General features: G+C 41.4%; 1 protein-coding gene across 2 annotated transcripts in view; it reads right to left on the bottom strand.

Moving 5' to 3' along the window:
* Positions 1-12,226: 12,226 nt before the first annotated feature.
* The window catches only part of mei4 (meiosis-specific, MEI4 homolog (S. cerevisiae)), an 80,003-nt gene continuing 67,824 nt past the window's right edge, over positions 12,227-24,405 (bottom strand). For both annotated transcript variants that reach the window (XM_026142479.1, XM_026142482.1), the window contains one exon: positions 12,227-12,923. In XM_026142479.1, the coding sequence (XP_025998264.1) occupies positions 12,678-12,923 (246 nt within the window). In that variant the 3' untranslated portion in view covers positions 12,227-12,677. The remainder of the gene's footprint in view (positions 12,924-24,405) is intronic.

Raw genomic sequence — 24,405 nt, 5'->3', positions numbered from 1 at the left:
AGAAGGTGATCAATAAAGGATGGCACAAGACAGAAAATAAGGGATTGTTTGGAAGGATGCACGCTCAGCTGCACTCTGACAACCGGAGGCAATTCGAAGACACCCAAGCTCCCGCTGCTGCTGGAGTTCAGCTCGCTATTTGTTGAATATTTTAGAGGGCTGCATGGCAAGAGGGAAGCAATGAAAACTTCACTCTAGAGTGAATTAAGTAGACTCTGACAGAAGTCAGATCAAACCGGCCAGTAACACAAGAAAATGAGGGTCCTTCCCGTTGACTTAGCTCTCACGACTTATTAGGTTGTTCCCATGGGGGTCGAAACACACAGCAAAGGCCAAAATTTGCCTAGATAAATTGAAACTGAACTTTAGCAGTACCCGACATGCTTGGAGAAAAAAAATCTAATCATGGTCATTCTGTGTTGAAGTAACTTAGTGACTAATCAGCAGCTGCTAAAAAGTCATTCTGCTTCAAAGGGAAGGCTCTCTAAGAGGTTTGACAGTTCATTTAGGGTCACTTTTAACCTGTAAATGACATAATAAAAAAGAAAATTACTTAAGGTGGATTTTTTGTGTGTTCAAAATAAAAATAAGACAGCTATACTGTTTATTTTATACAGTTTGATTAAGGAAATATATTAGCTTTAAAACAATCTGGCTGCCGTGTAAGAAGGAATGAATTAAAATCAGATTCTGGCATTTATAGATATTTTACTCCACTGCATAACAATCCTCTGCTGCTGCTTCTGCTTACTCACATATGAGCCAACACTGTTTACAAGGAAAAGCAAACACTCTTCTTGTGCTGCAGGAAAGCTACAAGTAATTTCATTCTGCAAAACAGATTCAGTCTGGCAGGATTTTCAAATTCATTTCATCATCCTACCAATCCAGCTGCCCTGCACTGCAAATACACACTGTGTTTGGTGCTTTATTTCTAATTTTAATAGCCTGGAGCCTTTTGCAGGACATGTCAAAACAAGTACAGAAAAAAAGTATAGAAAATGTGAACACTAGTGTTGTTTCTGCATTTCACAGCCATACAGCTACAGTCGCCTACACCAGTAAATTATTTTGAGACAGAACTAGATGATCCTGGTATCAAATTTAGGTAAAAAGGACACCTGTCATATGTTCTCACTTGTTCTGAGTAGCCATCTATCCTTCGTGGTGATACAGCCAGAGGGTACCACATGTTACAGACAAGAAACTGGTACAGTTTTCTGACACTGGGGTATAGCCCATGACACCAATGTGCAAACTCTAGCCCACTCGTAAAGGTCAAAGATTTTTATAGTATCAAACTATAGATCAAGGGTCATTAATATACAAAACAATTGCTGATTCTGAGGGGATCAGATGGGAGCTTTGAATGACTCTATATCGAATGACACATTTATTGTGTCATAATTTAAAAACAATGAGCTGATGATACAGTTAATATTAAAAAGACTGTTTAGGAGAAACGGTTATTTTATTCCTTACTGTACAGAAGTGCAAGAGATAATGACAAAGCATTCAGTTCAGTGTAGATGTATAAATAAAAGTATAAACAATATATTCATTATTGTTGCATTTAATTTCTTTTATAAAGTGTTAATTTTAAGTGAAAAAAAACCCAGCAGCTAATATTCAAGAATCTAAGTGTGTCCGCATTTTGTAGAAGGACCCGGGATCGAGCCCTGAGGAACACCAAATGTTTGCGCAGTTGCACTAAAAACACACAGTTTCACCTTACAGAAACTGATTTTAAGAACTTACCACGAAGTCTTATGATTTCCTCTCTGGTTTTCATCTGAAAGAAAAGTTGGACAGGTCCTCCTCTTTCTGATTGGTGGTATCAGGAAATCCTAGCTAATAGGTTTTCATGATGTAAGACAAAACAATCCTATTTTATTGTTTTAACCAATGTTAAAATATTTCAAGTCATGAAATGTGGATTTGCCTCCGTTTGCATTACCAGGCGCAAATTTCACATCAGCAAATGTGTACTTCCAGTCTGAGGTGCTAGAGTGGCTTATTCATACACAAGGTTTCCTCCGGAGGCGGAGCTTGACACACCTGATTATGGCATTATTGAGACATCTGTCACTCCTGACTTAGACTGAAGAGAAAATAAAAGAAAACCCAATTTAGGAAGTATAAAGTTCCCACCTGCACGTTATGCCTGGTCTTCTGGCTCCAATGGACTCACAATCAAACAGAACTTTAATCTGCAAAAACATGTACAATTGGACTAGCTACATTGTTGAACCAAGAATACAACAGCACAGGTGTTAATCTTGAGAGTTTTTAGCAGGTAAATCACACTGAAAAAAAAGAAGTATTTTTGTAGTGGTGAGAATAATATCCCCTATTCTCCTGAGTGAAATAGGGGACATCAGTATAGTTCTGAGGTATTCAGGTGGTTCATTTTCACCTGCAGGAGTTTCTGTAGGCTCTCGTAATATGCTTTTTTTTTCCATGGAGGAAATTAATTAGTGAAAACTGTAAACAGCTTTTTAAACTCCCCACATAAATGTCCCACAGAAAAGAAGCAGAAAGAAAGTCTGTCAACCATCCAAGAATTACAAATGCCGCAGATGACAAACTCAGAGAGAATGATTCAGAGCTTTGACAGCCTGAAAGAGGAGAGTCTGTGCCGCGCAAGAGGTTTTTATCTATGCATTAGCGGGTCGTTATCATTCCGTGGGTTTGAAATAATGTTGTTTTGTCAAAGCTGCTGGAGAGTCTCAGTTATGCACACCATGTACTTTGGAGGTGGTGCATGACACACAGGGTTATGGTATTACTGATATGAGGCTGTCACTCACAACTTCTCATTTTCCAATGCAAAGGTGGCGTGTTTTTCACCAGACCAGCGGGTTTTCCTAAAACCAGATTTGGCAAGGAAAGAACATTTTGACACACCTTTAGGTGGATGAAGTCCATCATCTCCTGACTGATGACACCTGATGAAGAGAAATGTCTTGGATTAATGGTCCTCAGAAATTTCCCCCAATGTTTCCCCAATGTTCATTAATGTTTTTCCCCTCTTTTCTGGGAAATCTGAGGTATTTTTTCATCAGGGTGGCCCTTTATTCAGGTAATAATAAAGATGGGGTTCCAGCAGTCCTAAATAGACCACGAAAGTCCCCAGAAATATAAAGCTGAAATCCATTTATCGGGTCTAAATTAGATTCAGGTGCAGAGTGGAATTAAGATGAATGAAAACATTCAGCTGGCTTTTCGAATCAATCATCTACTTGCAGGTCTTACTTGAAAACTTCCGGACTGGAGATGCGGTCTCCGGGTGGGGGAAGCTTTTTAACAAACATGCACTCAGCCGCTGTGGCGGTGGGACTGGCATCACAAGCAACACTTCCTGCTGACTGTGTTATTGACAGTATGCATCCATTACTGGTTGTGCTCCTGATAAATGAGTGTCATTAATGAGGAGTGGACAGCACCTGGTACTGATGGTCACAATCAGCCTCTGGAAAGACTGAGAGCTAGCCAGCAGGAAGCCGTGGAGGACAGATGCTGGCTGTCAAATTAGCCTAAATTAAAGATAAAATCATCCATTTACCAGAGAGGATGGATTCAGACGTGTAAATCAGATTCAGAGGCACAAAGCCTCAGCTATTTTCCTTTTTTTTTATTCTAACACAGATTTAACACGGAAAACACGGAGGTCGTGTTGGTGGCTCTACGATGGAGCTTATGATGAATCGGTGTTTGGAGTCTGACTCTGTGTTTATACTGTTGGTCATTTGATCACGAGTTCTAAGCTAACATAGTTAATATGGCTGCCTTTTAATCCAAGAGCAGAAGAGAGGCAGTGGGGCGTTCAGGAGAGAGCATTGATTTTGTCGCTCCACCGAAAGGTTTGAAGCAAGCAAGAGAGCTAGAGAAGATCTCATTTTTTAAATTAAGTTACAATAAACTCACACATTGGCAATAAAATGTTTAATACATGAAAAAAGGTAGCAAAAGGTGAGCCATTTCTAAAATGAGCCGCTGAGATGACAAAACTATGACAGTGAAAATGAGATTTCCTTTCCCAACATGACTCGGTCACATCATGATAAACAAAAGAAATGAGAAATGTGAGCACTTTCCCTGGCTGGTATTTGCTCGACAGTGTGTGCGTTACTAAGAAAAGCTTTATATACTGAGATTGATTGACATCATCTCTTCCCCTGTGTATTTCCACTGATAAGCTGAGACACAAACTGAACGTGACCGGGGTGGAAATTGTGCTGCAATATTCCAGTGATGCAAAAACCTGTAAAATTAAGATGAATGAGCAGAGTCATCCTGAATTTACAGCTTGCTAAAGCACATTACATTCATCAGCCTGACTGTGTTCCCACAGAGCAACCATGGGAATAAGCGGAGGCAGTCACTATGTTTGCACTGACTTGACAGCAGGTTATTAGGGGGAAACAGAAGACTACAGGGACACTGGCGGATACGGATACAGCTGAACACGTCTGCTTGAGTTAAAGACACTTTCTGTTATTACATCAGGGTGCAGCGGTTTACACATAGTAAGAAGTTGCAGTGAGTAGCTGGTTCCCCAGTGGTTGAACGCTCTGAGCGACTATTTTCGACTCCAAGACACAAGGTGGGAGCCAACCAATCTCTAACCTTTTTTCCTATTGTGGCCTGCTTTGGACTGACTGCAGTCACTCTCTCAATGTTTTTAGATTACTGCTGTTTTTCTGCAATAAGGGATTCGACTCGCCTGGTCACCATTGGGCTGGAGTCTCCTTATATAAAAGCGAGGTTGCCAAGTTTGCTGTAACACAAAAATTTGTGGACGAATTTCTGAACATCTGTTTCACATTTAGGAAGCTCGGGCTGGATTTTGAACCAAAGTGGTTAATAGGAATTTCTGTGCATCTAGACAGCAACAAATTTGTGATTGTCACCAACTTCTCACATTTAATTCACTTTTTATCACAAATCGATTGCATGTGATTCTAACCTGACTCCATTCAATTGTAAATTTATTACTATTTTATCAAAATCTTAACACATCAAATTTCTCAATAACTTTATCTCTGACCTGTCTGGTGTCTAAATCCAATTGAGAATCTGTGGCAAGATCTGAAAACTGCTGTTCACAAATGCTGTCCATCTAATCTGACTGAGCTGGAGCTTTTTTGCAAAGAAGAATGGGCAAGGATTTCAGTCTGTAGATGTGCAAAGCTGGTAGAGACATACCCTAAAAGACTGGCAGCTGTAATTGCAGCAAAAGGTGGTTCTACAAAGTATTGACTCAGGGGGCTGAATAATTACGCACACCCCACTTTTCAGTTATTTATTTGTAAAAAATGTTTGGAATCATGTATGATTTTTGTTCCACTTCTCACGTGTACACCACTTTGTGTTGGTCTTTCACGTGGAATTCCAATAAAATTGATTCATGTTTATAATAATAACATTGCATTTATATAGCGCTTTTCGGGGCCCTCAAAGCGCTGTACAATTCCGCTATTCATTCACTCTCACATTCACACACTGGTGGAGACAAGCTACAGCTGTAGCCACAGCTGCCCTGGGGCAGACTGACAGATGCGAGGCTGCCATATCGCGCCATCGGCCCCTCTGGCCAACACTAGTAGACGGTAGGTGAAGTGTCTTGCCCAAGGACACAACGACCGAGACTGTCTGAGCCGGGGCTCGAACCGGCAACCTTCCAGTTACAAGACGAACTGCCAACTCTTTGAGCCACGATCGCCTACATGTTTGTGGCTGTAATGTGACAAAATGTGGGAAAGTTCAAGGGGGGCCGAATACTTTTGCAAGCCACTGTATATATAAAATGTATTGAACTGTACTCTGTTAGTGAAACAATACACAGGGACCAAGATAAATAACACAAAAAGTATTTAATCAACGTATTCAGATTTCAGCTCAGTGTAAAAGTCTTTACTGCTCTTACTTCCATACACGTTAGTTTCATTTCTCAATGTCAGTGTGCATTCTCAAACAGAGCAGATAAGATTCAGGTGATTTAATGAAAACAAAATGCTATGTTGCAAGAAGGAAAGTAAAAGGTTAAAAAACAAGTGACAAACCTGACAGAACAACAGTGAAAGTTAGTGCATGTGAGAGGCAGGTGATGAGTTCTAGTCTTTGGAGCTTCCAAACCAGGGGTGTCAAACATAAGGGCTAGGGGCCATCATTGTTCTGACAATCTGGCCCTCTGGACAGTTTTGGAAAATATGAAGGAGGGCATAGATCTGAGACTTCATAGGTTTTCCTTACTGATAAAGACCCTTCCTATGGACATTCATACTACAAAGAAAGTAAATGAGTAATAGATAAACAAATGACAGAAACTTCCTGTTTTTCCACTATCCACAACAGAAATGTATGACTCTTGCAGTGGATTCACTGTAGGAAATTTAAATTAAAGTGTAAACATACACGGCAGACCCAGTGGCATTTTGATGCTTTTTATTAATGCTTTGACGGTTGCTGTCCACAATACTCACAGAGCTGCAGCTCTCCCGCTGCCGACTCAACATTATCACAACAACAAGGCCAACCACAGGACCCAGTACAATATTTAATTCGGCGGGGCGTGATTGCGGATGCCGTGCAGGTGCGTCCGCCTCCTCTGCACGGCACCGCAGACCACGCCCCGCCACATAAAGTCTCTGAAATTGTGTCAGGTAACACAAATTTTCAGTTTTGCGCAGACTGTCATTGCCCAGAACAGTCTGCGCAATGAGGTCACAGACCTTTTCTTATAATTTTGATGAGGGTCATTGATGGGCAAAGACAAACGGCATCATACGATGGGAAGAAGAAGAACAGACCAAACCTCAGCCACAAGAACACCATACATGATCCATCCACAACATGAGGTCATTCATTAATATGCTGCTGCATGGTTTGTATAACTGGCTGTGAAAGTCCTGATCCTGAGCTTCATGTCCATACGGAAAGAGCGTTACTTTTCCAAGTCTTCAAATATCTGGTGTCCAGGCCACTGTGTGCCCAATTTTTAATGTTTATAAATCATAAATCAATGTAAGAAAGCAAGCACTTTGTTTTTTACCAGATAAATCACATTTATCTGTCTTCTCACGCAGAGAGAGACTAACATCAGTTCAACGAGCACCTTGCAGCCCAGTTATTAATATCCTTTCAAGGTCCCAATTTGGTGTGCCAATTACTCTCTGGTAATAAAATGATTCGCTGCAGTTACAGTTGATTTCTGAATCATCTGTCATATAAAGCCACAGACTGAGCATCTGGAAGTTCAATCAGCTCCCGGATCAGTCAAGGTCACAACAACTCAAGAAAAGTCATCTTTATCAGTCTAAATGGATCAACCCCCCAGCCCCAGCCCTCACGGATATAAAGAAAAAGTCTTTATACCTCCCATTTGACTCCCTTTAAACCTCCTTTGCATCCAAAATGTGCCAACACATAAAGGCTTAATCCTCTTCTCTTGCTCAGAGGATTCGGATGCATGTTTCTTTGAATCAGTTCTCTCACAAATTCAATTCTCTCTGTATTTATGGTGATCCTCATGTTAGCCTCCATGCTGTCTTTTCTCTCTTCACTTGTTCTGCTGCTTAACTCCATTTTTGTCATCCTTTCAAATACAGATTTGATGAAGCATGTGCTGAATTTAATAAACCTGTAGAAAGCTCAGAAACCTCCAACTTCACATTTCTGACCTTTATACCACTAGATGGTTTTAAGTATTTTCCTTACCTATAACAGCAGTGACAGAACATATGGAAAATTAGCTTCAGATCAATCAGGGTTGTGTAGTTTGAAGAAGTCAGAGCTCATAAATTATCCAATCCCAATGGGAGAGTGTGGATAAAGCTTAGTGATGCATTATTTACACAACCTGCTCAGTTTCTGCGGGGCTTTCCACACTAAGCCGTCTCACAGCCTCACTGATTTATGCTCTTGCACCCGAACTTCAAGCTCTCTGTGCTTTTCATCATCCCTTCAGTATTTCACGGTCAGCCCGTCCAGCAACTGCCACAAAATAGATTCATCTCCGTCACAACAACTCGCAAATAAATAAGCATAGACACACTTGAGGGTGCAGCTTTTTGACCCAACAAACGCCATGAAATTACCAAAAACTTGCCTCTAATGGTTTTCACTTCTCCACACCGAAGAGGATACCCCATACAACTTCAGCAGTACAAACTTAAATCAAGCCTTGTGAGGCTGCAATGCATCTCTTTGAGTCTTCAGTTTGGAGTCTTCATTATGGTTATAGGGTTGCACTGCCTCCCCCACCGCTCAGTGCAAATCACAGGGTTTAACGTCCCTTATTTTCCCTCAGTACATCACTGTAAATAATAATAATGATGATAATAATAATAATAATATTACAGGCAGTCAAAGTTGTTGAATTAATGATAAGTGAAAAACAATACATCACTTATATTCCTCAGAGAGGTTTGGTCTGCTGCCTAAAGTACCACTGCTCCTTCAGAGGAAGTATAAGAAAACATTTCTTCTGCCACGCACGAAAACTAAACATATTTACTGCTGTAACCAGACTATATTTCCCACTCACACACTGACTCGTGATCTTCATGACTCACACGATGGGAGGCAGGAGCATCGTCTCTCAGGACGACATTTGAGGTGGTAAAAAATATTGGGAATCCCCATCAGGTGTCAGAACTGAAGAAGCCTTTTGTTATCCAGGCACCTGTTTATTTGGCATTTTATTCTGCCTCCACAGTCTTCTCCTGAGGTTTTGCAGATATGTGAACACCAACTACGTAACTTTGACCTGTTTGCCATTTTCAGTGTGTGAGAAGCAAGGTAGGCTAGTGTAGGCTCCAGTCACACAGGCCTAAAGTCTGATCTGCAACCACCTGGCAACCAGTGGTCATTGGGGGACAAATGTATATTTCCGACTGTTTTGGCTGTTAGCATACCGCTGCAGTTATAGATTGAATGGAAGCAATAGACTCGTCCACAAACACGGAAACTAAAAGTTTTGCCTTTGAAAAAGTTTGCCTTGCACTTTCTTGAGTTGTTAGCAACCATTTGCAGATAAAAATGAAAAACCAGGCAATCTTCTAACAACGCCAACATGCCTTCTTGGGAACTGATTTCACCCAGCAAGAGCCAGAAACCTCCAACAACTACTGCCAACCAGAATAAATGTCTCCTCAGCCAGCGTTTGAATCGCATCCAATATGGCACACAACCCTTAATTCATGTCGTGTGAGAAATCTCAATACACTCAGATGTCATTTTTCAAACACAGGTATTGCCCCCTGGTCGCCATTAAATAGAATGCAGATTTCAGGAACTTCAGCAGAGGCAGTGACACTAATATTTACAGACATTATCCAGTCGAAAGACCAAACAGAGCCTGAACCAAACAACTCCTTTATGATTCGAATGGCCAGCTAATATAGAGCTTAGATAACGTCAAAGGAAAGAAGATGAAACTAATGTTTGTCCAATTACTAACTTTGAACCTTTGCTGGAAGCATGCAAGAGGAACCACATCACAACAGGGGCAAATTTTCATGTAAAGCTAAAAAGCTAATAAAGTTTGAAGATTTAGAAAGTGCAGACATGTAAAAAGAAGAACAAATGATTCAGGCTCTATATGCTAAACACAAATAAACCAGGACCAGCCTCTGAACTTCTCATGTTATGAAGTCATTTTCCCATCATCCATCATTGGGAGTGCCTCTCACTGGGGTACTCAGCTGATGACCCAATCCGCCATGCCTGCGCCCGTCAAACACCCCCAACAGGAAGAGACGTATCCACCTCTCCACAGAGGCACATTAACCAGCAGCGCACGTATGAGCGACCCAATTTTATTTTTTCTAATGCGAGCCCTATGCCTGGTTTGCTGTTCTCAACAGGATATGAAAGATGAGGAGATCACAGACGGAGAGGGCCAGAAGCCTGCAGCAAACACAATAGGAGCGATGGTATCGATGACGTACCAGGAAGCTTATTTAGCCGCGCTCGTGCCCAAATTATTATTTCACACGCCGAATGAACAGCAGGGGAGAGAGCAGCACTGCTGATGGAGCCTCTCGGCTTCCCGAGGAGGGAGTTGGAAACCGAACGATGGCAGCCCACATCATTAGGATGCTGACAGAGATACAGCCTCCATTAGAAGAATCCGATACCAGAGACAGTCAGGGAGTCATTTACACTCCACATAATAGAGCACGTCTCCTCTGACTTTTTAAAACCTCGTTTTAGTCCCTCTACATTTTTCCCTTCCTAAAATTCAGAGAGAGAGATGAGTGGATGTAAAAGTCAAATAATTTCCATCAGCCGTAACATTTACAATAATTTCACTGTAATAACCACAGTGAGTTCTATTTTCATTTATTTTTGACTGCAAATTAAAATCGGAAAAACTATCGGAAAACTAAGCCATTACTTAAGTCCCAAAACATGCAGTTCCTCTGAGGGTCTCTAACAGTGCCTGAGTCCCCACAGGCACACATGTTAAGATGTCCAATCTTACCATAGAAATAAACTTGTTTACAGCCTGATAAAAAAAACAACCTGTTACTAGTTTCTATGTATAGTTTGCCTGTTAATCAGAGGCAGTGATTTTTTTAATAACTTTGCATTATTAGGGCCGTGACTGTTACAATCATCAAAGATTGTGCTCCAATTTTAGTGAATAAGGAAACTTAGTTAGCACTAATTATCAGCCACAGCGTATGGACACAGTTTAGTTTTGATCACTTCTGGCATCAAAACAACTAACATGGTGGATTTAACGCCGAAGCTGATGTTTGTAAGCCGTCAAACACATCAATTCCCTTTGTGGATGACGGAGGAAAGGAAAACTTGAAGCTCATAAACGACTAACCATTATTTCATCATTATCCAATGCATTCTGGGAAATAGGATCCCTCTGTTTTATTATCCAGATGGACTATTAACCTGCAGGAAACAAAAACTGAAGCTTGATTGCAGTTTGAGCTTAACTGGCCAAAATGAAACCAGAAAACAAAACAGCTCCTATACACTGCCTACAAATGGTTTGTTTTAAGTGATCAGCCACGTAATGTCTTTGTTTCAGAAAGAAAAACTTTTCTCATTAGTTAAAATGTATTTATTAGATATTCTGTAAGTCTTAAAAACTCAAGTTGGTGCAAACTTCTTTTTAGGTTCATGAAGATGTTTTCAGCCTGCACAGAGATATGGTTATGCCTGGCTCGCTAAGGACATAAAGCAGATTCCTTTGTTAAGTATAAACTGAGGAAAAGAAGGACAAAAGAAAACTACGTGCTAACCTATAACCAACACGTGACTGAAATTAGAAATAACTACAAACCAAAGCAGAAAGATGACCTAAGTGGGGCGCCAGAAAGGCACCAGCTTTCTGGGAGGAGAGAGAGTGAGGAGCTGCCATCTTGGAACGATATCAGCTCATATAGGCTCCCAAACAAGTGAAGTTCTTTTTTCCTAAAGAATGGGAGGGGCAGTTAATGAGGACCCGGACAGAAAGAATCAAAACAAATGGATGGATGGATGCATGAATGCTTCACCTTTTATCTGAAAGGCTTCTTTAGTTATCAAAGCTGATGAGGAGTTTGAGATAATGAACCTCTAGTGGGGTTGTCATCTTGAGGTGTTGCCAACCTATCAGGGTCACATGGGCCTAATCTAAGGCTGCCATGACCTGGAAGACAGCAAACCCACGGGGACCTGCTGTACATGGCATTTAATAATAAATGGTACCATTCATCATGAGTCATTCATAGTCTTTACCCAAACGTTAACAGCGTGGCCTAAACCTGTAGAGGAGTTTAAAGACCTCCAGAACGTTTCATCTATTCCATGTCAGATTTTTAATGGATTCATTTTATACCTGCGTTAAGAAATACATGAATAAAATGGATGGATCAAATTATCAGATCAAAGTTTAAACACTTGCCTTCCAACAGCTAATAAGTTTCACAGACCTGCTCTGACTCTGTTAAACACCAAAAGCTCTGATATCAAAGGTCAAGAGCTCCAGTCATTATTCACAGAAATAAAGCGGGTCTGTGTCGGCTTCACGGGGAAATCAATCCTATTAGCGCTCACCGTGAATCATTTCAATTATGTTTCAGTGTCATTCATCCAAAGACAAACACTTTAAAGTCCAGCAAATCCCCACAGAGCTCATAATGAAATACTGAGACAGTTAATGTTTTTGTACCACTTAGCAGAATAAAGACGCTTAAAAAAAACAGACTCCAGTAGAAACATTTCACACATTTTTGGTGGTTTTATCTAAAGTGATAGAAGGAAAATATATTATCTCCTGACACAGGAGCTAACGCAGATAAATTCATTACAAATAGATCAAATTAAGGCTGTAAATAGAGAAAAATACTTGCTATGTGTTTTTAATTTTTTAATATGTCTGTGAGACTTCTGTGTATGGGAGGGTTGGGGTCGTCTACCAATGCCAATTAAAGCCTTTCTTTTTTTACAATAATAGGTCTTTCTGCTGCACCATCTGACGCCTTTGGTATTTGTGGCAAATAAATGATGTGTTTTGGTTAAGAAACTACAGTGTGTGCCCGCTGTGGCACAAAGAAATGAGATATCTGAAAATAAAGCACTCAAAGCGATACATTTATTTAATGTTTGGGGTTTTTTTTGTCAGATTTTTTGCATTAAGAGAAAGGAATAATGTTTCCAGACATATCCTATCTGCTCAGAGGGGTGAGGAGACCTCGTATCCCCCACATTCGGATGGAAAATAACGGAAACTCATCGGACAGGAGGAAGACTTGCTGCTCCACATGGCTCAGGAATTCCAACTGTTCCGGGCCCACCTCGACCCTGTGCGCCACCTCGGGTTTCTGCAGGAGCTCCTCCAGGACGGTGAACAGGTAGCATGACTTCTGGTACCGGTCGACGGGAAACGTGTCAAGCACCGAGCCGTCACGCCCCTGTAAATGAAAATTAGTTTAACCAAAACTCGAATCTATGAAAGGACCAGTTTCCTGTGTGAGGTTTAAGGTCAGAATTCAGCACAAAACAAGGAGTACTTGTTCCACTCACTTCACTCACTGTTACAGCGATACAAATCTCATCAACATGAGGGGAGAAACGCGGCAAAAAGATGAACAAGGACAAGAAGAGGGGCAAGAGGAAAGACAAGGATGAGAAGACAGAAGATGATGATGAAGAGGAAGGAGAAGGAGGACATGAAGAACAAGCAGGAGGAGATAATTTTGTATTGTTGATCTTTTTAAACGGGGGGTTTCCAAACTGGTCTCATGTGATGAAGGTCTGCGTAAGGTGCTGGCAGGTCTCAGACATGACAACAGCGAGACGAGCTGTCGCAACTCATCCTCGTTTTTAAGGAGACAACAACAACAAAAAAGTAATTTGAAATATTTTAGTGTCAATTAAGGGCTTATTTTCAAACTGAGATCATTGACTTTGAAGACTTGAAGGATCTGCAGGAGCCCAAATGATTATTAAAAGAACTGGAGCACTGGGGTAATCCCTGAGACGATGGGTTTTTAGATGATGAAACAACAAATACTCGTACCACGAGTTATTTAACTGCAGATGAAAGATGAGAAACACGAGATCCGACTGTTTTCAGAGCACAAACTGAGTGAAAGGAAATACAACACACAACAGCTCAAATCAAAACGTAATTATTCAAACCAGCAGAAGCTGCCGCATCTCATACCAACTACATCCCAGTGAGAGAGAGAGTGTGTGTGTGTTATTTGCATGTCAAAGTTGGTGTGTGAGGGATATCACAAAGAAAAACAAGCGCCAGATGGCTGTCAGGTATTCCTCCTGGCAAAAACCTTCAGAGAACCGACAGGATGTGACAACAACACCCTCTTAACCCCACACACATACACATGCACACATGCACACACACAAACACAAACACAAAGGCCCGGACCCCATCAGCATCAGGTCAGCAGCCATTTTTTAAAATCCCGATTCATGTTTTTCTGCCTGAAAGCTCTCCAGCTTCTCCTCTGCTGACACAAAGAGACAAAACATTGAGAGACACACAGATTCACCAAAAACACATAAACTGTCAAAAAATCATTGAAATATTTCAGGGAAATGTGAAATTGTGAACACTTCAAATATGTCATCTTCCACTGTAACAACTGTAAAAATCTAAATCTTTGGGATCTCTGGTCCTCCGGAAGCGCTGATTCTGTGGAGACTACGGATCAGGAACACTTCCAGAAATCACTGAACACAGATGCCATCAAATTTAAAGTGACTTCAACTGTTTCTCAGTGTAAGCATCTGATGCTTTGTGCATTGTACTGTGAATAAATATTTATATTTTCCAAAGTGTCCCAACATTTTTGGGATCCTGGGTGTATTTTAACTTCCGCTCACGCAGAATACTAGAACTGTGTTTTTGTTGTTGTTCATTATTTGAACTCACTGAATTAAAAATGCCTCTGATAGTCTGACTGGAGAAAGGAAAAAGCCAATTTCACCATCACCAAATAAGATAATATTTAGTCGTTGTTGGGTCTGTCTAGCACAGGCCCACCGCTGGAACGAGACAGTTTAACTACACAGCCAAAAGCATTGAACAGCAAGTAGGCAAAGTTCTTCGTGTTACTCATGCATGAGGGAGACCTGCCTGGAGCCAAGTGTCGTTCCACCCACTTGACCTCCGCCAGACTCTCAGCCAGGTTCCCCATAGCACTCCTGTTATTGTGGTTTACATGAATATGCATTGGTTCATTAACATATAACATCTTACATAGGTATACTTGTCTGTGTGTGTGTGTGTGTGTGTGTGTGTGTGTGTGTGTGTGTGTGTGTGTGTGTGTGTGTGTGTGTGTGTGTGTGTGTGTGTGTGTGTGTGTGTGGTCAGAGTGTGACCCCATAAATGACTTCCCTAAATCTGGAAGTCCAGCAGTTCATCTAAACAAAAGGCACCTAGCCTAAAACAGATAAGTTTATCCTACCATAAAACAATAAGACAAGAATGTGGGTGTGAATGCCAGAGTGCTCTGGAATGCACACAAAGTCTTTGCAGACAACTAAGGATCACACATCCTATCACTACACAATCGATTATACACCTCCAAGCATATATGGTTAAATATTTCTAAGCATAAATGACAATAAACAATATAAATCTAACAGTCGTGATGAGTTGCTCAATCACTGCGTCACATTTCTGAGATCAGAGCTCCAGAAACACCTGCAGGTACATTTAATCGTTCCACCAACACATTTAAACCCAAGCAGCTACAGCACTTTAACTAACTAACCTTTAACTTGTATAGTTATAAAAATGTCAGTAATTCCTGAAGAGTTCATGAAAAACTTTTGTTGAACTCCTTGAATTAAAGCCAAAAAATTCTTGACTAATTTAAAATCTACTGTGGTGTTGTACAAAGGCAAAGCTACAAAAAATCAGTTAAAATCCTAAAACGTAAGAATTTAAATGTATTAACCCTTTCACGCATAGTGGTGACTACAGTGGAAAGCTAGTCAAAGACTGTTCTCTTGTATTTGTGTCAGTGTTAATGGTATACTTGCACATAAACCACAACATTGGACAGCGATGTGTCACTCCACACCCTGCCACCCACTGGTCGTTTAATGTAACTATAGATGTATGACATGTTTCATGGTAATGAAAAGAGCTCCCAAAAAGCCAGCTGAAGCTGAATTACAACCGATAAGACACTGTTAATAAACAGATTCAGGGAACACTCGATCGGCTCAGTACAACACAAAGTCAGGGATATCAAACCACTGTTAATCCATTTCAGCTGCTTTCATCCAAACTGACGTGAAAACAGATGAACAGGAGAGGGAACAACAAACCAACCCTCACTTCTGCAGGTGGTGGTCACAGACCGCTGCATTTTCTTCACTGATTTTTCTTAGTGTCCTCTACGTCACCTTCAGCCTGTTCAGCTTTATGTTAGCACAGGAAGTCCAGCTTATCCATACGTGTCACCTGAAGAAGGTTTGCCAAGTGTCCTGGCACAATCACGGGGGTGTGAAGGAGACACCAGGAGGCACCAGTAGGGATGCGAGCTCCACCGAGGCTCAGGGTGAAATAAAGGATGTTTATTATGATCCGTAAATCATGCAAAGCTACTCTAATAGAATCCAAGAGTAACAATACAAAGCTGGAAATGTTTAATGTTTATAGCTCGTTGGAGGGCTCACACATAATGATTATTCAATATGTGCTGTGCTGTTTCCAGACTGCACCACACACATGCAAAGCTCATGCTTATGTAACTGTGCTGTTTATTTAGAGGCATGTCAGTCAGTGTGAGCGTGACAGCAGGTTACAGTCCTGTTAGCTCTGCGTCTGAACCGTGAATTTATGGTATGCACATACTCACAGCATGTGGTTATATTTGGTGGAACACGAAGAGGCCGCAGATATTCGCACAATCGGCCGTCAGCGGCTGTCAGCAAGATGGAGACGGTTTCATCTGATGTGGTGAACACAGGCGTGAAGGCAGAGACGAGGCTTCGCAGGTCTTTGCTAGAGAGGCGACTCAATCCGCTCTGAGTCCTTCCTCTTTCACGTCATTGTGCCGCCGACAGGCTTTGGTCTACCATCCGTTTAAAACCAACAAACCGACCAAGTGGTGAAGCTGAGACGAGGGAATGAAAGCGGTTCACACAGAGGGATAAGTGCAGAGAGAATATCATGATTAATTTTTAAAAGAACCTCTCGCTTTATACCAGAAAAACAACCAAAGCTCTGCACTGATCTCAGGAGGGCTGTCAACCAGTGTTTCATAATTTGATTATATAATCAGTTAAAAAAAAAAATTAGACATTCAGCTGTGAAATTAATATTCAATCGTGGGGGGGAAAGCAGCTCGCACAACTGCTGTCTGTCTCCTGAGCAGCAAAGTGGAAAACCTGACAGAAATACATGGAGCTATTCAAACATAAAAAGTCCTGCTCATTACCTGCAGATGAGCCGGCCCTTTGTTGTGTTACACCCCTCGAGTGAGAACGTTCTGTTATTGTTTAATCTAAATGCGGCGTTTGATTAGTGAGAGTGGACCAGCACTGGTAGCTAATCACTGAATGCAAACGTCTGTGTTTGGAGCATACTAACAACACCAGGAGAGTCAGAGCATTAAAGACTATTAGTGCATCAGCTCGGCCAGCAGATCCATCGCCTGAGTGAAATACAGCAGCTGTGGATGAGAGCAGAGCTCAGGCTTACATGCTGCTTGATTAACTGCTGTTTGATATCGGACACATTCAGCGTCTGATTTCAGATTTTCAGTTCAGTCTTAAGGCTACATACGTCGTTGCATTTACCCTCAGACTTACACTCAGGTCATTTTCTCCAGTTTGCATAAAAATGTTATGATAAAAAGTTTGGACACATATATAACGGTGCCTGTGAATTAATCAGTTAAAATTAGAGTAGTAGAAATCTGTTCTATTCTATTCGGGTTAGACCGTCAACTTTTTGTTTTTGTGGCACAGCTTGTGATATTTGCTAAGTCAAGCATAAAAGTGAAAATAGCATTTACTTCATTTTTGTGACAAAGAATTTACAAAAAGTATTCTGTTTTATTTGAGTATTAATGTGAAATATAACTATGTACGATTCAAAAATGATCACTACATAGTTTTTGTGCTATAAATTTTTTTGTTTTCTTTTTAACGCTCAACTAAAGGACTTTGAATGTTTGAATGTTTTAATATGCAAAATGTCAATCACACTTCGGGCTTCACATGAAGCCGCTGACTGTAGTTCTGTTATTACCTTCACTGAGTTTATGTAACAAAGATATGACCTATCTTTGTTCACCTCTGTCAGTGCGCCCCAGGGTGGCTGTGGCTACAAAGTGTGAATGAGTGGATGAGTGGTTGTGTAAAGCGCTTTGGGGTCCTTAGGGACTAGACCTCCTCTGACCACTGGTGGTGGTCAGAGGGCCCGGTGGCGCCAGTGTCCGGCAGCCTCGCCTCTGTCAGTGCGCCCCAGGGCAGCTGTGGCTACAATGTAGCTTGCCATCGCCAGTGTGTGAATGTGTGTGTGAATGGGTGAATGACTGAATGTAGTGTAAAGCGCTTTGGGGTCCTTAGGGACTAGAAAAGCGCTATACAAATACAGGCCATTTACCATTTACTCTCTTGTAATTAGCACAGGCCTAAAAACAACCAGACCTAATCACTGTTGATGAAGTCCAGTTATTTTCATTACTACCCATCACTGGTTCAGCTAACCGACTTGCGGTTTAATTGATAGAAATCTAACATGACAAACCGGCCAGAGGACACACAGAGGGGCTGCTAAACTGTTCGCGAGTTCAATCAGTCAACTTATTGAGGACCTGGGGAAACATTTCAGTTCTAACAAGGTCACCAAAAAAACAAAGTCAATAATTTAATGGCTCTTATATTATGACTCATCAATATCAGTGAAATCCATCAGCCTAAAAGAAATACTGCAGGTGATACAAAACCAATCAATTCGAACAAACCGACAAGGAATTCGTGGTCTCTGGGTCCTCCTTCAGGAAAGTCACAATCTCATTTGTGGGCTTTGGACTGTTGATAAGAGGAAAACAATAAAACCCAACTTTTACCTTTGAAATATGTGCAACCTGAATGGTTTATTGTCTGCAGACCTGTGCGTCCACCAGATTTAAACCTCTGTAAAGGAGAATATACCACGACTTTCATTTGACAACAACAAAGCAACGTCAAGGAGGTCGAGCAGCTTTATGCCCGTGAGGTTGGCGAGATATTCCATTTTAATCTCCAACCTGTCAAACACTCACATGCCCATGAAATTTATGAAGCCATGAAGCGAGATTCAATGAACGGCAGAAATCGATAACTGGAACGAGGATCCAGAGGGAGCGGTGATGGAGCATCTGCGAGGAGCATATAGAAACATAACGGGGGCTCGAGCTCCGCTGCAGGAGACAGAAATACTTTCAGAGGACCTGCTGGGCCTCCTCCTATCAAATCTGATTAAGAAAATCAACAACCTCCCAAAGTTTCTACATTTACTCCAATAAAACTCATTTTTCAGGGAGTTTAATGTTTCTTTAGTCACAGGCTGTATTTTACAAAACAACAAAATCAACTTCAGGCTTCATTCAGTGAGCCAAGAAACTCATCAGGAAAGCGCTTGCTGAGGTCACAGAGCAAAAGTGTCAAGATCTGCGGAGGCAGATCGTGCGGAAATGTGTGTAATGGACCCAGGTGCGTACACAAGTGAGTAGACGGGAGTGAACTTAACAGAAAGCGAGCCTTTATTATGGCTGGAGACAAGGTGTACAAACAAAGCAAGGATAGCGTGGCTAGGCTATAACTAAACTGGGAAAACTAATACTGTGATAAACTAAGGAAACTCAGAGACTATGATGTTCGCTGCAACGACTGACCGGGAAAACATGGAGGTGAGAACACAGACGACGCGACACAGACTGTATGAAACACAGAGTCTAAATACACATGAGGGATGATCAGGGGAAGTGACCACACATGGGAGCACAGCTGACACACATGAACCTAACGACAGGACAGGAGGAGTGAAACTGAATACACTGACAGTGAATACAGACTTTCAAAGTAAAACAGGAAACATGGAGATTAGACATGACACATGAACCGGGGAGACTTAGTACTGGGGAAGATGACATAAACAACTAAGGAACAAAACTAAACTGCAGTGTAGAAATTAACTAGGTGAACTAAGCTAGGTGCAAATGAATACAGAAGATACATGGAACTCAAATACTGGGTCGCTTGACCCAGGACCATGACAAAAAGCACCTAGGGCCTTTCTGCAACGACAAGAATCGCCCCCTGCTGGTCATTAAAAATAATACCAGTTTAAAGCACTGAAAAGCTTCATTTTTCAGAATCTGAAGCTGCATCCAGCTTTCTGCATCCACCCACTGGTTAAAGGAGCCTCAGCATTAGCTTTGCGGCTGCTGCCATGTTAGTTTCAGTTAGAGGTCACAGAGTTATTGAACAACTGTCCACCATGTTTACATTAAAGTCTCTGCAAAGACACAAATTGGTGGCAGGAAAGGTGAACATATGTGAATCTGCTTCTGTGGGACTACAAATAAAAAACTTTGGGAATAAAATCAGCTTCACGCCGTGTTTGCTAAGATACTTCCACAGACTGGATTTTCACGATGCCACCAACAGTAAGAAATGGAGGGCAGGTTTTGTCGTTGCTGTTAAATTTTGTTTTACAATACAGAAAAACAGAGAGAGGAAGCTTGGAGGAAAGCGAGTAAAATCATGAAACTTCGTGTTAAGTCCTGAAAACATGTTTGTGATTGTAGCCATCACCTGATCGCCTCCTCCTCATCCCATTGGCTGTTGGGGTGAATATTTATGGGATTTCAGTGTGACTACAGAACTTTGCTTCTTATTTAAAATGAAAGCGAAATGAGGATCATTGAGTGAAATCTGAGCTTGTTTGGCTTTGTGTCATAATTAACTTGTAAGTCTTCAGTTAATTCAGCCTGTGATTTATGGCATTTGTGTGAATCTTGCAGGAGAAAGCTCACAAAGAAAACCTTCATTTTGTCCCATCTTTCACCCGAGCTGATGGGAGTATATTTTCAGGCTGTAAATGTGTTAATTTCTCCTATAAAGACATTTTAACCTAGGCGGTTATGAGGACTGACTGCCAGCCACTAATGGACATTAGAGGAACTGCAGCTTTTGGTGCTTCCACGCTGGCTTCACTTCTTAGTGATCAGATATTAGAAGTGTGAGGTACTGTACTGTAAGCTTCTGTAACATTCAAATACATCTGTGACTTTTCAGCAGACTGCTTAAAGGCAGTCTGAACCAGTCCTCCTCCTCCAATCCAAAGTACAATGCACACCAAACCAATCAAACCAAACCATTTTCTCTCCCTCATCTAGGAGTATCTGCCCCAAAAACACGAGGTACAAACACCACAGACTTTAAATAATCACTCTTCCATTTCCCCCACTCAACAGCACATCTAACTCCTCCTTTAATGTGCTGCAAAAAAAAGTCAGCGTGAACTCTGCTGTGACTACAGAACTACAGTCCGACCAGAGAGAAAACAAGCTTTCTGAAGAAAAAGTGGTTAAGAGCGTCCGCACGCAGAGACGAGCAGCATCTCATCTACTGCACTCTTCCTCAGGTCGTCTCCAAACAAAGGAAAGGAGATGTTAAAGAGACTTTCTAATGAGCTGAGACCCCTCCATCAGTGGGTGCTTCTGATCCTCTCTGTGGGTCTGAGAGATTAAAATCTCCCTCGGGTAATACTTCTCTTTTACAATCCACCAGATGATTTTAATGAGTAAACAAAACCAAATAAACCTCCAGTTAAAATTGTGCGACCAGCAAAAGAACAGACAGCAGCTGAAGGGAACGAGAAATCCAGTGGACCAAGCAGAAACAAACTTATTTGCAGAGTTTCTCTTTTTGTGTTCATTCAGCAACTTTGACAGAACTACAATAACAATAATAATAATTTAAAAAAAAACTTCTGCTGCATGAAAAATAATAAAGTTTGTGTTTCTGGCCACACAAGCTTCAGGTCCCTCCCTGAAAAGCGGACCTCCTCTTCCTGCAGTTCTCTTTACAGTGATGAACTGATTGTGTTGATTGGTTAACGTTTTAATTTTCATTTAATGGTGCTACAGGTCTGAGGGCTGAATGCTGCATTCAGCTGAACTAAACTGCACATATGGCAGCAGATTTGCATTATTTACACCCAGGAGGGATATGAGAGGATCATTTATACTTAACAGGCTGTGTCTATTATAGGCTCAAAAGCAGCTTTAGAAGTTGCCAGATCCTGGTATAGGCAGGAAGGCAGCAGCAGCAATCATTATAAACTCACTGTAAACGTGGTTATTCACAGAACCACAGAGCTGGCATACAGGAGAAACCAGGAGACAGCAGAGGATAACTGCATGTTTCCTGCTGTAAACGCAAAGCTGGAGACAACATGATGGGCTGAGTGTCGGGTCGTTAGCGCTCCTCCTCCTCTGCAGGCTGACAGTGATGAGACAAGCTGATCCTGATAAACTGCCCTATCCCTCCACGCCAGGTACAGATTTTTAATCCAGGCCAAACCATGAGGTCACAATGAACCTAAACATTTTCACAGCGACCTGAGTCTGAGGCCGAGGTCCAGGCAAGTGCTAACTTTGAAAGCTGGCAAAATGGAGTTTGAGCCAATTTTCTGGAGGAGTGCAGGAAGTTGAGATGTTACAGAGACGTGTCCTCTTAAAAGACCACAATTAGAATCAGTTCATGTTTACTCTGTGCAGCAGGAGCTCAGCACCCAGATTTTAGTTTCATTTTAATGTTATTCAGTAACTCCACAGGAAATAATACATTTATAGCATGTGATCAGAGGTGTTGTGTGGTGTTTAGGGCTGCCACAAACGATTATTTTGATAGTCGACTAGTCACCGATTATTTATGCGATTAGTCGACTAATCAGATCATCATCCACTGGACGTAAAACTACAGCTTATTGCACCAGCAGCATCTGCTCTTATATAACTATCATTAGCTTACAGCTTTAAGCTTTTAAGGTGCTAACTAAAAATAAAGACAAGATGATAGTTTATTCAATTTTAATGAAATTTGCAGATTGTTTCGGTGAAGTTTAATAAACTCCTTGCTATCTAAAATATAACAGGACAACGGAGTATATTCTCCAGCATCTCACACTTCTGATAATCAGCTGTCTGCTTGATGTTTATTCAGCTGTGTAAAAACTATAACTTTAAGACAAACCGATTTACTCAGGAACAAATAAAATACAAAAAAAAAAAAAAGCCAAACAACAACATTTTTAAGTTATCTAAGTGACTCATATATATTTAACCTGAGTAGCGAAAGACGGCGGTGGGTTTGAAAACAATTTGCGGGGAGTCCGGTGTTCTCACCGCGCTAGTGACCTAGCCCCCGGCTAGCTATCGAGCTAGTGGGTAACAGATGTCTCCGAAAACGTCGGAGCGCTTTTGAAAATATGTGGTGTCCTGATAAACTGAGCCGATATTTGAGGTTTACACAGCTACATTCTCGGCTGAAAATATGTTAAACGTTTATTTTGTGACCCAGAAAGAATAATAAGAGTAATATTAAAACTAACTAGCTGCCGCCATTGTTGGAAACTGAGCTGGGCCGCGCTATGAATTCTGGGACACAGCTGCTTCTTCTTCTTCTTCTTCGGGGTTTAACGGCAGCTGGCATCCTTGTACATGCAGTGCTGCCATCTTCTGTTTTAGTCCGTTATTACACTCTTAAATCCTGCTACTTATTCCTGCGTCTTTTGTGATCTTACAAAGCTTCAAACGACGCGTCGACTATTAAATCAGTCGTCGCCGATTTTGATAGTCGACGTAATCGTGACTAGTCGACAAATCGTGGCAGCCCTAGTGGTGTTGTGTCATTATTCGATTTGAATATGGACTTAACTGTACTACAGCTCCTGACATGTTTAAAAGCAGCAGGTAAGGAGACTTACCTGGAGAAAGGAGGGGAAAGGAGTTTGTGCTTCTGACTCTGCAGTTACCTCTTGATATATTTCAGGTGTTCATGACAGTGAAGTGCAACTGAGTTATAAAGGCATTAAAAACTTGTGGGCCTTTAAAGAAAACACTTAGAGTACCTGATTAAATTATCAAAACACAAACAAGTCTATGTTTTTACAGTTCCATAAAAAATATATTCTTTAACTGTGCTAGCAGTCCATCACATCGATCCAGACTAAAATATCTACGTTATGAGCCAGAGTCCATTAGACTGGGACATACATTACTGTGTCCCTCAGGAAAAGTTGTAACAGCTTTGGTGATTTCTAACCCTGTCATCAGCGGGTCGAAATCTCCATTCATTCACCCATTTCCTCCATCATTCATCCAAGCGGGGTCGCAGCGGGTCATTGGCTAACAGGCTGGGTGAACCTGTTAATTACCACTTCGGGGATTTGGAAATATGCGGGGCAATTTGCACTGAGGTGGATGGGTGGAGGTGGAGGACCTGCACTTGGCAACCCTTTTAGATCTGTATGCAGTGAGGCAGTCTGAAGCACCACGACCCAGATAGCATCAGCTGCCCTGAGATTAAAGCACAGCATTCTGAAAGGTATTTAATCGTCCATTTGATTAGACTCGGAGCTCGTAACACCACAACTGGACCGCAGCAACGCACACCGTTGATGGTGATGGAGGGATGGTCATGCCGAGGTGTTAATCAGAGTTTCTCCAGTAGAAGAAAACAAGAATGGAGGCAGAGAGAGCGAGATTAACAGTACATAATCACAAAAGGAGTCCAGGAGTCATGACAATGATGTCAAATGTGTTTCCTGGTCTGAATATCAACTAAAAACTTTGAGCTGAACATCTCTGACCACAGAGACAAGACGCTACCACAGGCCTGATTTTTAAATCTTAA

Source organism: Astatotilapia calliptera, chromosome 15 (genome assembly GCF_900246225.1).
Source record: "Astatotilapia calliptera chromosome 15, fAstCal1.2, whole genome shotgun sequence".
Classification (NCBI taxonomy): domain Eukaryota; kingdom Metazoa; phylum Chordata; class Actinopteri; order Cichliformes; family Cichlidae; genus Astatotilapia; species Astatotilapia calliptera.
The sequence above is the reverse complement of the archived record's forward strand: the minus strand, read 5'-3'. Positions and strand labels throughout refer to the sequence as shown.